The sequence below is a fragment of the Falco biarmicus genome, chromosome 9 (assembly GCF_023638135.1).
Source record: "Falco biarmicus isolate bFalBia1 chromosome 9, bFalBia1.pri, whole genome shotgun sequence".
Classification (NCBI taxonomy): Eukaryota; Metazoa; Chordata; class Aves; order Falconiformes; family Falconidae; genus Falco; species Falco biarmicus.
Window position 1 is genome coordinate 14,558,616 of NC_079296.1, and position 13,795 is coordinate 14,572,410.

The 13,795-nt window shown below is 40.2% G+C and overlaps 1 protein-coding gene across 2 annotated transcripts in view; it reads left to right on the forward strand.

Annotated features, from left to right (window-relative positions):
- GPR107 (G protein-coupled receptor 107) overlaps nucleotides 1-13,795 on the forward strand; it is a 36,708-nt gene that overhangs the window by 7,869 nt on the left and 15,044 nt on the right. The window contains exons 6-14 of one of the 2 annotated variants that reach the window (XM_056352328.1): nucleotides 1,261-1,295; nucleotides 1,519-1,575; nucleotides 2,388-2,498; nucleotides 4,011-4,144; nucleotides 5,081-5,156; nucleotides 6,148-6,221; nucleotides 6,786-6,903; nucleotides 7,918-8,048; nucleotides 9,952-9,995. In XM_056352328.1, coding sequence (XP_056208303.1) covers nucleotides 1,261-1,295; nucleotides 1,519-1,575; nucleotides 2,388-2,498; nucleotides 4,011-4,144; nucleotides 5,081-5,156; nucleotides 6,148-6,221; nucleotides 6,786-6,903; nucleotides 7,918-8,048; nucleotides 9,952-9,995 — 780 coding nt within the window. The remainder of the gene's footprint in view (nucleotides 1-1,260; nucleotides 1,296-1,518; nucleotides 1,576-2,387; nucleotides 2,499-4,010; nucleotides 4,145-5,080; nucleotides 5,157-6,147; nucleotides 6,222-6,785; nucleotides 6,904-7,917; nucleotides 8,049-9,951; nucleotides 9,996-13,795) is intronic. The other variant, XM_056352329.1, reaches the window with a different exon arrangement.

Below are 13,795 nucleotides of genomic sequence, written 5' to 3' on the forward strand. Positions count from 1 at the left end.
CCACTCTTTGAAGTTTTAAACGCTTGACTGAACAAAACCAGGGCCACTGTGATATGCTGTTGATACTAGGCATGCTTTGAGTCAGAAGCTGGATTAAATACCTCCGCAGGTCCTTTCCAGCCAATGTTTGTATGAGTTTGTAGGTATGTATATAAAGAGTTGAAATCTAGCCTGTCACTTAGAAGCTATGGGGATGGAGAAGTAACTATACTAGTAACCTTTCTTGGATGCACAAATCCTTGTCTGGCTTCTAGACTAGCAGACAAAACAATTTTATAATCTCAGCTCTGATGGGATTAGTGCTAAACAGTTCATGTTAACCCTTCCTGGAAGAGTTTATACTTCAGCAGTCTGATCTGAAGTAGTCTGAGTCTGCCTTGGCCTGTCATGTTGACAAGCTTTGATGTCAGTGGAAAATTTTGCACATCTGCTCTAACAAATTAAGAGCTGAAGCTGGATGACACAGAAGGTAATTGATCTGACAGCTCTGGGTTTGCTTTTGCTTGCATTAAAAGGTGTAGCATGCACACTGGCAGCGCACTGGGGTGTGAGAGCCAAAAGCAAAGCTGAAGGCTTGAACTTTTGCTTCTTGGTAGAATGGGATGACCATATGTTTGAAAAGCTTTTTGTAGAAGTGGAGTGAAACTGTGAACTTGGCATGCTGCTCTGTTGAAGTCTTCTGTCAATTTAAGTGTCAGAAGAGATACTGACTTGGCAGGTTGCCTATGCTTTTGGGGGTTTTTTGTTTTGTTTTTGTTTGTTAGAGTTTTTACTGGGGCCTTGCTTAGTAGAGAGCTGAGAACTTTTTCCTTCCCCAGGGCTAATTAGGACTTCCTTATGTTTGTCAGGCCATGTATTAATGGCCAGATTAAGATTAGTCAGGGAGATAAACAGTACTCGGTCATAACATTAAAAGTCATAGCTGTAGCCTGCATCTGGTGGAGGTCATCCGCCTCCTGCGTGGCTGTAATTGGAGGGGTTGGAAAGAATTCTTGGGTAGACATTTGTAGAAGGTGTAATAAAGAAGCCTATCATGGCATCTGAGGATGCATTCCGGATGAATGCCAGCAGTGGGAAGAGTCCTGGGTGAGTAAGGAGAGAGTGGGAAAGAATCTCTGTTAATGGTTATCTAGGAAACTGCCATGCAGATGAGTATAGGAAGATTTGAGTAATGTATTGGCAATGTGTAAAAGGGTGGTAGTCTATGGGGATATCTAGATGCAAACACTCTAAATGTACCATTAATACTTTTATCTCTAGATAAGAAGTCCAAACGAAGTACAACCTCGTCCCAGGTAAGAAACTATCTGCTGTTCTCTGTCAGAAAGAACCTGGGGGAATATTCCAGCATAAGCATAGCTAGAAAGCGAAGAGTGTTACATTCTATCGCTCTCAGCCTCCACTGTAGATCCATAGAATGCAGTTTTGATTGTCTGGATGGTGTAGCCAAATGTGGTAGTCACCTGCTTAAAAAAAAAACAAACCCAAACAACTAAAAGACTCTTTTCCTTTTCACAGAGCATAGTAGAACAAGAACATCCAGTTCACAATGACAGAGGAACTTTTTCCTTTCAGGTAAGGTGTCTGTCAGTGCCCAGTCTCAGTGCATGCCAACAGTTCCTTCACCGTGCTACTTTGTGAAAAGTAAAAGTCTGGTATAGATGCCTCTCAGGAAGTTTTTAAAGTGGACTCTCATTAAGAATAAGTGCTGTAAATCTCTTTGTTTGTAAGTTGTGGGAACTGTTTTAAACAGTATTTGGTATGATGCAGTTCTGCTCAATATGCTGAAGCTTACAGGCTAAGATATTTTAAGTTTACTGTGATGCAACTAGTGCATATAGATTCCTAACAACAAACACCTGTGACCTGATGACTCGCTGAAGTTGAAGATGCTTTGTATGAAACCAGATTAGCACTTTGTTTCAGCACACTGGTTCACTTGTGATTGTTGATTACTATAAACAAATGCATTTTAAATTCTGTTATGTGACACATCTCATTTTCATAGCTATGACAATTTGTATGGTTGGGGGAGGAACATGATAGCTGCTTATGCTTTAGGGCAAGTATGATCAAAATTCTAGGCTTCACCATGTTAAATACACAACACTTGCTGTATTTTCTCTATGGTGAACTAAATTGTACACAATACCTAAAGGTCTTGGGATTACCAGAGTGTGTAATCATAAATAGGTGCAATGATTTTGCATCTGGAATTCTGTTGAAACTTGCAGATATACTGGTATCTTCAGAACAGTATGCTTGATGAAAGGAAACAATTGACCCTAAATGACTGACTTTTTTATGCTTCAGTAGAGATGGCTTCTTACCAGGGCAACCCTCTTGTGAATTAGAAGAATGTTGACCTTCCTTTTCCTTACTTTCAGTTTTTTTTTAACATCAGCTCCGATAACCAAGAAGGTCTTTACAGCCTGTATTTCCATAAATGTGTTGGCAAGGATGGGTCGACTAATGATAAGCAGCTATTTAGTCTTGATGTGAGTATAGCTTCTAAAGTACAATTAACTCATTCACTTAGACTGAAATAATACAGCTTTCAATTCTGGCATTGTATACCAAATGCACAGTGTACATGAGTGTATACATGGGGTGGGAAGTGATTGAGTTGTACATTTAATTTCTGTAGTGGCCTTTCTGAAGGAAGCAACTACACTAAGAATTAAAATGCTAGTTGTGCAGAAATGCCTGGAAGTCTGAAGAGTGCATGTGGGCTGGGTTCAGTCTACACAGTTGTGATTAGATGCTGTAATGAGATGGGCACTAAAACAGCTGTTCATGTTTTGCTGCGCTCAAAACCCACTTTTTCTTTTACACAGTGGCAGATGTTAAGGTTGTTGCTGCATTCTAAATTGTTGGTATTTGTGAATTCAGTGGTTTTGCTTTTTCTGGCCTAATTAAAGATGCATTTTTTACAGTGTTAGGTGCACATCTTAAAAGAGGCAAGACATTTGCTACAACATATTGCCTTTAACATCCAAGGGTTTGCTCCTGTGTTCTTTTGAGCCGGACTGTGTTATCAGCTCAGTCTTCCCCTTTTCTCTTTCCTGTGCTCATGCTGACATGGTGAACTATTCTGTAGTGAATCCTCTCATTGACAGAGATAACTTCAGCCAGATAAGCCCCCTGAACTGCTTTGTACGTAATTGTGCTGATGCTACTGCAAGGGAACATGTTGGTGATAAAACTTAGCAACACTAACTTAACTCAGGCTAGACTACTTTAAATCTGCTTCTTGTGTTGTATGTTCCAGAAGACCAAGTTTTTGAATTGCTGTTTGTTGCTTTGCCCCACTGAAGAAATTGGAAGGAGAAGAAAACCAAGATTACTAACCTGCTTGGTTGTATTGAGAGATGCAGGACAGTTTCAGTACTGCAAGCTAGTCTTGATGCATTATTTTAATTAAGTTCTAGCACATAGAACAAAGCTGTTTAGGGGCATAAATAGGATGTTAAATAAAACATCTGTTTTATCAGTCACGTAATAGGCTTGCAGCAGAGTGCTTCCTTTCTCTTGACAGGTGAAGAAATCCACTGTAGTAAACCTAAGAGTGAGGTTTTCAGCTATGTATGACACTCTCCATGTCTAAAATTGGGACTGTGCTAAAAAAACTTGCTTGTGTACACAAGGGCTAGATACTGTTTCTGAATCAAAGGTGTGCAAACTCTGGAGTTTGATATAGAGAACAAATATTCTTTGGGAAAATTACTTTGCCTTTCTGAACTACCTTGCATAACTGAAGCACTGGAAGGAACCTCTGTTCTTTTCTGTTTTTCAGGGAAATTATTGTTGTGGATGTAATCTTGCAAAATGTTTTGAGATTCTTGAGGATGAAGAGTTGCTTTTATTTTTACTTTAAGAGTCTAATAACAGTTGCCACCTCAGAAAAGCTGATTTTTAAATGAGCAAATTTAATTGTGAACTGTAATTGTTAACTCAGTGCTTTAACGATGTTTTTTCACCTGTACATATAACACAACTTTAATGTTCAGATAGAAATTACGGAAAAGAATCCTGAAAGCTACCTCTCAGCGGGTGAGATCCCACTGCCAAAACTTTACATTTCCATGGCTATCTTCTTTTTCCTGTCTGGGACTGTGTGGATCCACATACTTCGTAAACGTAGGTAAGTGGACTAGTCTGGTGTTAGTGAGAAGTGTGGGCCCACCTTGTTTGATTTTTATTTTTTTATTCTTCCTCTTATTTATGCCCAATTCACAGTCAGATTTAGTCACTTAAAACTCCAAATCTGTCTCAATATTGTATGCCTAATAATACAGTTTATAGTTGACAACAACTACTTCTGTCAGTATAATTGGTCCAGACCACTGTTCTAAAGTTGTCTTATGTTAAGAAATTCTTTGTGTGCTGTATATATGAAAACTTATTGTGGCAAGAAATAAACAGGGAATTCCTGTAGCTGATGACAAAAGGAGAACACCATTTGAAAACAAATAACAAGAAAAACTGGATGTAATCTTTTTTTTCATACGGAGAATGGCAGCTTATGGCAGTGGAGAGCCATAAACATCTTGAGTATAGTCAAAATGGTAGGAATTCATAATTGAAAACCATGCTTCTGAATAATTAAAGCATAGCAACAGAAGCCAGGATTCCATTTTGGCTTTTCCTCTTAGTCTGAAGTTCATTTGGTGATCAGATTATTTGGTAGTCTGGAGATCACTTGGTGGTGTGGTGTAGTGATTGCGGGGCCAGAGGGCAAAGTGATACATGTTTGAATTATGTTTAGCAAACTTTCTAACAGTTATGATCTAGATATGCAAGAAGTTCCTATGAAATACTATTTTAAATTAACCTAAGTATTAAAAATCAGAGTTGTAGAACATACAGTTGAAACGTTGTTCAGGGTGTTGCAAAAGCGTCGGCTGCAACATTAAAGGCAATCCTTTTATGGTAATAGTCAGCTCACCCTGGGAGTTACTGTTTGATATTTATAGGTTTCAAAGAAATACACTTAAGAACTGCAATTTTTACTCCTGGCTTGTAATTCATGCTCTTCCTCTTCTTTTTTTTTTTTTTTTTTTTCTTTCTTTCTTCCCAGAAATGATGTCTTTAAGATTCACTGGCTAATGGCAGCCCTCCCTTTCACAAAATCTCTGTCCTTAGTCTTCCATGCGGTATGTATGATGTCTCTGCCTTAAATTGTTCAGCTAGGAGCTAGGAGCATGGAATCCAGGGCATGCTCTTAGAGAAATCTTCTTTGGATGGGGGGGAATGGGAGGAAGGGAGAAGTGTCTTTCATAGTTAAGCATTGGAACTGAACTGCAGCTGTTCAGAGGAAGCGATTTAGTTTTCATCAGCAAATTCTGACAAATACAATTGAGATCATGGCCTAAAGTAGTGAAGCAGCAAGCACATATGAGGGTTGAATGAGTTCCATGAATTCTAGTATTTTGACCGTCTGAGGCTGGCCTGAAAGCTTGAGCTATGGTGCTGCTTCGGCCACATGACTTGCAATTAATGTTGATAAATGGAAACCTTGATGAATGCTTGTAAAATTCAAGGGCACTTCTGTAGATGAAGTATTACAGTCTGCTGTAACATACCTAATGTTACAAGATTTAACAGTTTCAATACATAAAGTCTCTGTTAGGTGGTATTGACTTTGCCTTTCCGCTGAGAAGATCTTAAAGGTAATGGCAAGTGTTTAATCCTTCACTGTGTCAGCTGTGACCTGCACCTTCATGTTCGTGATAGGATAACTGCCACAAACATTTTTGGAGTCTAATGAACTGAGTCAGGTTTCCAGTGAAACTAGAAAGTCTGTAGTTACATAGTGCAACTGAACTTGAACAATGAATGAATAAATAGGTTACAAATGCAGTTGTTCAACTATAGTTTAGGTGTGGGAGCTGTGTGGGAAGGGTGTAGATGATGTGAGATATGTCCACTAACACTTAGGAAATACAGCAAATGGAAATGACCTCATTGTTGCTAAACAAAACTAGCATATGTTGGGAGGAAGTAATCTCTAAGATGTTACAGAGCTGAGTTTGTAAATGCCAGTTGGAAAATGAAACTTGAAGTGGCTGTTGAGCAGACTTGTTTTAAAGACAAGGGTGGGGTGCGGATGAGCAGGTTGTAAAGTAACGTATTTTCTGCTTCCAGATTGACTATCACTACATTTCTTCTCAGGGATTTCCTATTGAAGGCTGGGCTGTTGTTTATTACATCACTCACCTGTAAGTATGTTAGAAGATTGATGTGATGGATTCAAACATTGGAATTGAATTCCCTGTGGGGCTGCCCCCCTCCTGAGCAAACTAGAAAATTGCTGATTCTTTGGTACTATGGTCTGAATGACGAGACAGCAATCAGCCCTGTGTGAAGGGGAAGGCTCTACTTAGAGGGCAGCTGCAGAGAATTGGCACTTGTGTGGTGGAGGAGTAAAAGGATAAATGCTTTGCTTTTCTTTGTTCATATTAGTATTCAAGTATCTAATTTGCTCTTGCTGTGAGTGGTAAGAGGGTACAGCTGCCAGTGTTGTCTCCTGTTCATGATAGTGAATAGATGACTCTCCCAGGAAAAGATTGTATATTGACAATTGTGAATGAAGTGCAATATTGTTATGTGATACACAGTTGTAAGCAAGTACATCTGCTTCACTGTTGTAGGATAAGCACTTGCCAAAATTATGAATAGCAAGGCATTTGTTTGGATTTGTGGCTTTACTGACTGTAGGAGGGAACCTGGACAGAAGAGAAAATGTGATAAGTGTCTCACTACAGTATTTGTTTCTCTTTCAGACTGAAGGGTGCTCTGCTGTTTATCACTATTGCTCTTATTGGCACAGGCTGGGCTTTCATTAAGCACATCCTGTCGGATAAAGACAAAAAAATTTTTATGATTGTCATCCCACTTCAGGTGAGGACTAAGCTCTGTCAATACTTAACATCTTGTGGGGGAGCTGCTTGTGCAAACTGTAAAAGGCTGTGAATACTTCCCAAAACACCACGTAGATACTGCTTGTATAAGCCTGTTGGTTAGAATGTAAGTTGAGCTGCAATTTCCTGGGCCAGAAGTTACTTCTATGATTTTTTCCCCACTTTTCTCCCTGTATTGAGTATGAGATAATGGTGGTCAGATAGTGTCAGAAAATGAACAACTAGCTGTAAGTTAGGTATATTCCCACTGGGGCAAAATTTGGGCTGCCAAACAGTACTGAACTACGGAGCTGAGAAATTAAATGAAACTTGTCACTTCTGAAATGCTTACTGAAGAAGCTTAAGAAAAAAAAAAGTGGGGAAAAAGAATACTTGTAAGCCTGTTTGGGTCTGGGGGAAGCTTGCCGAGTGTGTTCAGTGATCAGTGCTTGTCTCCAACTCCAGGAACTGAAGAACATAGGAGGGCAGCACTTCTGTTTGTTGTTGTAGATAGAACAGTTTTTCTACCTTTCCAGATGGAATCCCTTACTCAGCTGCAAAACCAGAAATATATAGTTAGTGTTTGAGGCTCTTACAGAGCTCAGGTATGGAGTACAAAATGTGGTCAATGACCAGTTTGAATTATTGGTTTAATTTAGAATAAAGTATTTAAACTGTTTGCTCTGTGTGTGTATGTGGAGTCCTGTTACTGTATTTTAATGATTAGATTTTGCTCTTTTTATCTCTACTGATACAGTAGATTCAGCATAGTATATAACAGAGGACTACTTTCCAAATGTCAGCAGAAATAAGTTCCAATCAATCTTACTTCTGTAAATCCTGTGAAGATACTACTGAACATGTAACTTTCTTGACGTAGAGCTGTGGAAGAATTACTGGTGTTACTGAATGGGCTCTTCCTGCAGCTGTGGAACAGCTTTTGCTGAATTAGCATCCTAAATCTAGTATTACCTTGGAAAGCTTCTGAAACCATTAAGCATGTTTCATCCTGTAGGTACTGGCAAATGTGGCATACATTATCATAGAGTCAACAGAAGAGGGGACAACTGAATATGGACTGTGGAAAGAAATACTCTTCCTGGTGGACTTGCTATGTTGTGGAGCCATCCTGTTCCCAGTGGTATGGTGAGTCACTGTGTGTGTGGTGTGGTTTCTGAGCCCTGACGCCTTGAGCTTTTTCTGAATTAATAGGTATTGACTGTTAGAGCTAAAGGTACTGCCATAGCAAAAAAAGTCAGTACTTTGGAGTCAAGCATTCTATTAACTTTTTTAAACTGTAACAGTTTTAATGCTTCAATCTTGTAGTGTGGAAGGTGCTTTATCCCCACTTTAACATTTCCAAAGCAAGTGGGGTGGGTGGTGATTTAACTGTGGTCAGCGTGGTGCAGACTACAGATGCTTTTGAAGCTTAGAATTTTGCAGAAGCATTGACTCTTACATTGAGAAACAGGATTTTTCTTTACTGTCTGAGGTTGGAACCTCAACCTGAGGTTGCAAAGTTCTAAAATGATAGCACTAAGATCAGTGCTGCCTTCCAACAGAGTAGCAGCATTTTTGCTTGACTGTTTAGAAGAAATAATCCCAGGGGAGCATTTCCCTGTCCTTCCTTCCACTCTTCTTGGCAAGGAATAATGTTGGTTATATAAAACTTAACCAAAATGCTGATAATTCAGATAAATACAGATAAATACTATTGTTGCTTTTTGCCGGTTAGTCAGAACATTTATCTTGTAAATTTATTTCAGTCTTAATTGGATAAACAGCTGGATTTAAAGGAGGATATGAAGGAGCTTCTGGCTCCTTGATTAGCACAGAGAATATTCTTATTTTTTCTCTAGTATCTCCAGTATTTTTTTCGGAAAGAGTGGATATAAATGTTTAGTAAACGTGTCATCACTCTAGAGTGTAACTCTTGAGTGTTTCAGAGCTGTTTCATAACACATACATAGGTGTGTGTAAAGACACACATTCACATTGCTCAGTAGATGGGAGTAAGCTTCAGCTTGACATGTGAGGGTGGGTTTCTGCTGTCCTTACATTCCCAGTTGTCCTCTGCACAAGGGCAAAACCCTACGCAGTCTTGGTGACCTTCTGCCAAGGCTGGGAAATGTCTTCCAAGAAATTTGCACTACCTGCTTGTCCCTTCCCCTGTTCCAGTGAAAATGCAGCAGTTCTTCTGAAGTTGAAAGCATTTGGGTGTGGTAAATAAATCTGCAGGATTATTAACTGAAATTGTAGAAACTGATTTCCTGTGATAAATGTGACTTCTACAGTCGTAGTTCTTACTACCTAATGCTAGAATCGGTATGTCCTACCTAGTGATATGCTGGTACAAAACTTGCTTTCCATAAAGGAACTGTATCTGAAGAACAAATACATGTGGGTGAGCTGTTCTGTAACTGTTCGTAGTGTGTAACCAGTGTTCCTGCATTGTCATGGTACCAACATATACTGGCAGTGAAGCCCAAGGCATAAAATGCTGCCTCTTTTTCATCTGGATGGTATCACTGCAGCTGGTGGGATGACTCAAGTGAGCAAGGTGACTAAGACTTGGCCCTTGAATTTACATTCCCACAGTGTAGCTTCTGTTACCTAAGTTGCCTATGTAGACATGTAAGCTAAGCTGTAATCAACTATTTAAACAAAAAGAGCTTAAAAGAGCAGTAAGATGCCAAATGCTTGACAGTACTGTGAATAGTAATTCAGCTTAATTGTACAAGTGGAAAGCATTATGCTAGAAAATGCCCTGGTTTCTCACTGTGCTCCCTTCCTCCCTCCCACAAAGCTTTCTGTAGGCTTTGACAACAGGCTTTCTTAACCACAAGGAAATACAGATACTAACAGATAACTAACTGCCTGAGCTGGGGGTGAAGTATATGCAGTGCCAAGCACACTAAGCACAGTTAATTGCAAGCATACCCCAGTCATAAAGAGCTAACAAAACGTGTCAGTGTTCTGGAGGGCTACAGTAAAAAGGAAGTGTAAAACTTACAGCTAATATGCTCATTTAACTTTTTTTTTTTTCTAGGTCAATAAGGCATTTACAGGAGGCTTCAGCAACAGATGGGAAAGGCAAGAAATCCGTAATTTTTTTTTCCTGGTTTATGCTATATGCCATAAAATAATGCCAGAAATTTCAAACACATGATGCTGATTTAAAATATGTAAACTAAAACTATACTAGGTTAGTGTCACACTGCTGCTTTTCCTCAGGGGGCTCATGGGAGTAACTTGTGGAAAATTACCTTTTCCATGTATTGCTTTGACTATCAGAATTCGTACATGGAACTCATTCTCTGGTGCTTGCACAGCTCTTGGTGCATGAGCTAAATGTGATATTGAGAGGAAATAATCTTGACAGATGGGCTGCCTTTTCTAAGACTCAGGTGTTCAGAAGCAGAACTAGAAGTGAATTCCGGAATTGCTGACTGTTAGCCAAAATACACTCCCTTATTTCAATTTCTGCAGAAATCTGTTTCTGCCAGAATAGAGGGAAACAAGCCTCGTTATGAAACAAAACATAAATTGGCATTCAATGTAACACAGTTCTTGACTTGTCCGTGTTTGTACAGCAGCTTAAAGGACTGCTTGTGTAAAGTGAAGTTACGTGTACTGTAGCAGTGAAAATGAGATGATGGATGGAAAGCCAACCCAAATAATGGCTTCTGTAGTGTGTGTTTTTCCTGCCTTATCTGCTCACTTCTGAATTAGTTCCTCAGTTGGCTGCAGATGCAAGCCACAGAGCATAGCACTGGCTTCGTTGGAAGCAGGCAGCCATTTCAACGTTCTCTCACTTGGTGACTTACCCTTCTTGAAGATTTATTTCTAGAAGGTCCTTTGTTGGCAACATCCTTTCAACCCAGTCTTATCCTTTAACTCATCTCCTCTTTCTGGAGATAGCCTCCTAGGTCTGGATGCTTCATCCAGTCATTTCCTTCGTTTCCACTAAGACTTTGACATTTCAGCGCAGATTGCCTCTGTAGTCTAGTAGATGCACTATAACACTGGATACTGAACTTGGCCCTGTGCAGGCCACAGATTAGGTCTTTCCTTGCCATCTGTTAAATTGAAACAATACTTAAGGTGAGCCCAGCTGGTTTTTTTGAGATTCCAAGCTGTTTAAAAAAAAAAACAAACACCCCACCCAAACCCACCACCATACACAGAAAACCCCCAAACCTAAAGGGGGGGGAAATATTAATTTCTAATAGAAACCAATGCAAAAGAGGTTAGCGTTGATAAAGAACGTTAATGTTGTTGGTAGCTTTCTCATCAGTGTGTTCACATGGGTTCAGACACATTCGCTGATGAATTCGCTTTACCTTGTCTACTAAGTGTATCTGGAGCTTATTTTACACATAAAAGCATATTTTATGTCCTTACTGTTAAAAAGTTTGCTTCAGGGAATGTCTAGGTTTAAGCAGTCTTTCTTCTGGAGACTTCGCATGTGTTAGGCCTGGTTCTTAGGTGAGGCCACTGTGAGTGACTGCAAATAGAGCTCAGCCTCCCTGTAACTAAGGCAGAACTGCAGGGTGGCAGTGGAGTCTGACTTCTGATGCTCGGCACTCCGCAGCTAGTGCTCCGAACTGGGGCACAGAACTTGTAGATCTCTGTGGCCTCAGGTGATCATGCCGTGTCTACCTTGCGCGTGATGGTTCTTACCACAAGATGGTACTATGGAGTCCGTTTAACTTCAAAAGGCTGCACGAAGGGGAAAAGGTGGCCAGTGTCAAGGACCTGTTGTAATGGGTGAAGTCCAGATCTGAAACCAATCCCTTCTGAAGGATGCATTGTAGTCTATAAGGGAGGTAACAGAAAACTGTGATCTGACAAGAACCCGTTGTGTCTCTAGCTCATCAGTGCTATGCATATCTCTGAGGGACTGTTCTTAGTCCTCTGTTTTGAATTGTTTTCCATGAGTGATGGCACTCTTATCATGAATGTTGCTTGTGGATCACCTACTGCTGTTACCACGTTTTGCCTACTGATATTACCATCTGGCTGTGCAGATCCTGAAGGTTCTGTAATTGTCTGTTGGAAGGGACTTGGCAGCTGTGTTAAGCTACACTAATAATAAAAGAATAGCTAAGGAAAAAGTCTTCAGGGAAAGCATCGCATAGGCTGGCAGGAGATTTGGGCCAGGACAGCCACAGTGCTGGGACTCACTTGTGAAGTACAATGTGGTTAGTGTGTTTAGAGGCTGTTGATAGGAGCACATGCGGAGCAAGTGAATGGAAATGTGATGGTTGAAGCAGAATGTTACCTAATGTCTTGCTGCTAGTATGCCTGGTTGAGAATACCAAAAGTGTGATTTGGTTGCACTGTAATAGGGTAGGGAACCGGGGTCATTTAGCCTGGAGAAAAGGAGGCTCAGGGGAGACCTTATCACACTCTACAACTACCTGAAAGGAGGTTGTAGTGAGGTGGGTGTTGATATCTCTGCCTAAGTAATAAGTGATAGAACAAGAGGAAACAGTCTTAAGTTGTGCCAGGAGAGGTTTAGATTGGAAGGTAGGAAAAAATTCTTAACCTAAGCGTTGTCAAAAGCATTTGAACAGGCTGCCCAGGGAAGTGGTGGGTCGAGTCACCATCCCTGGAGGTACTTAAAAAGACATGTAGATGTGGTACTTAGGGGAATGGTTTAGTGCTGAACTTGGCAGTGCTGTGTTAACGGTTGCACTCAATGACCTTAAAGGTCGTTTCCAACTTAAATGATTCTATGATTGTGTTAGGCTATCAATCTTAGTCTTGTCACCAGCATTATTTATTTTTTTCCCCACAGCTGAAGATAGTTTTCTCCTGAGGTGGTAAAACTACTGGATCTTCTCACATGCAGTTTAATACTGCATTGCCTGCCCTGTGGTTAAAGCAGACGGAATCTTACACAGTTTTCTAGTCGGACTGCCTGTTGCTTGCTAGGGTTTGTCTACTGTTACCTCAAAGGTTGCTTTCCCTGTTCTCTCACACAGAAATCATTAACTTATAGGTTGTCTTGGAGAGTTATAGACTAAAAATTCAACAGTTGTTTCTCCTGGCACTGAGCCTTCTGGTGACCTCCTTGCTGGTGAGAAAGACCTAGGGACAATTATTTTGGCTTTCTTGCATCTATTAGAACTAACAACTCCAGGACTTCATGGCTCAGGATCTTGATAGTGTTTCCTGACAGTCTTGTCCTCTTCCAGCTACTTCACACCCTGTTTATTAGATACCATTCCCTTGGGTGAAGTGCAGCCATGACGGTTGTGTGACTAGACTAGAAATGTAGCAGAAGGCTGGTTGGATTACCAGTCTTGTAGTCTTTAACAGCTGTGCTTGTCATAGGCTTTGTATTAGCAATGTACAATTATTAAAAAGTCTTGTTATAAGTAGCAGTGATTTGGAGTCACTAGCAAATGGTCATTTAAAGTTTATTTTGGTTTGGGTTTTTTTGAGTTGTTTTGTTGTGGTTTTTTTTTAAGTTTTCTAAGAGGAATTGATCTAAAGCCATAATTATCCAGGGAGACCTTAAATCCACAGATACTGTGGATAGGTGGCAGAGAGTAGGCATGGCACAGTGATACAGCTGTGTTTGAGCTGCCTGGTTGTTTGCTTTTTTCCTTTGAAGGTGATCTTTAAAGTAAAATATCTGACCTACACAGGCTTCTTATCTTGCACAGCAGTGGGCATAAACATCCCATTTTTAGAAGCTTTTCTTCCCCTTTTTAAAATCACCCCTTCAGACTTAAGTACAGCTATTTGGTCTGCCACTGTATGTTTTCTCAGATGGGAGCCTATATCCTCTGTCCATTTCTAGATCTGCATTACAAGTGTCTTGCAGATTTAATGAAATCAGCCTTGCAAACTGAACTAGGGATGTTTGGACAGAAAAGCCG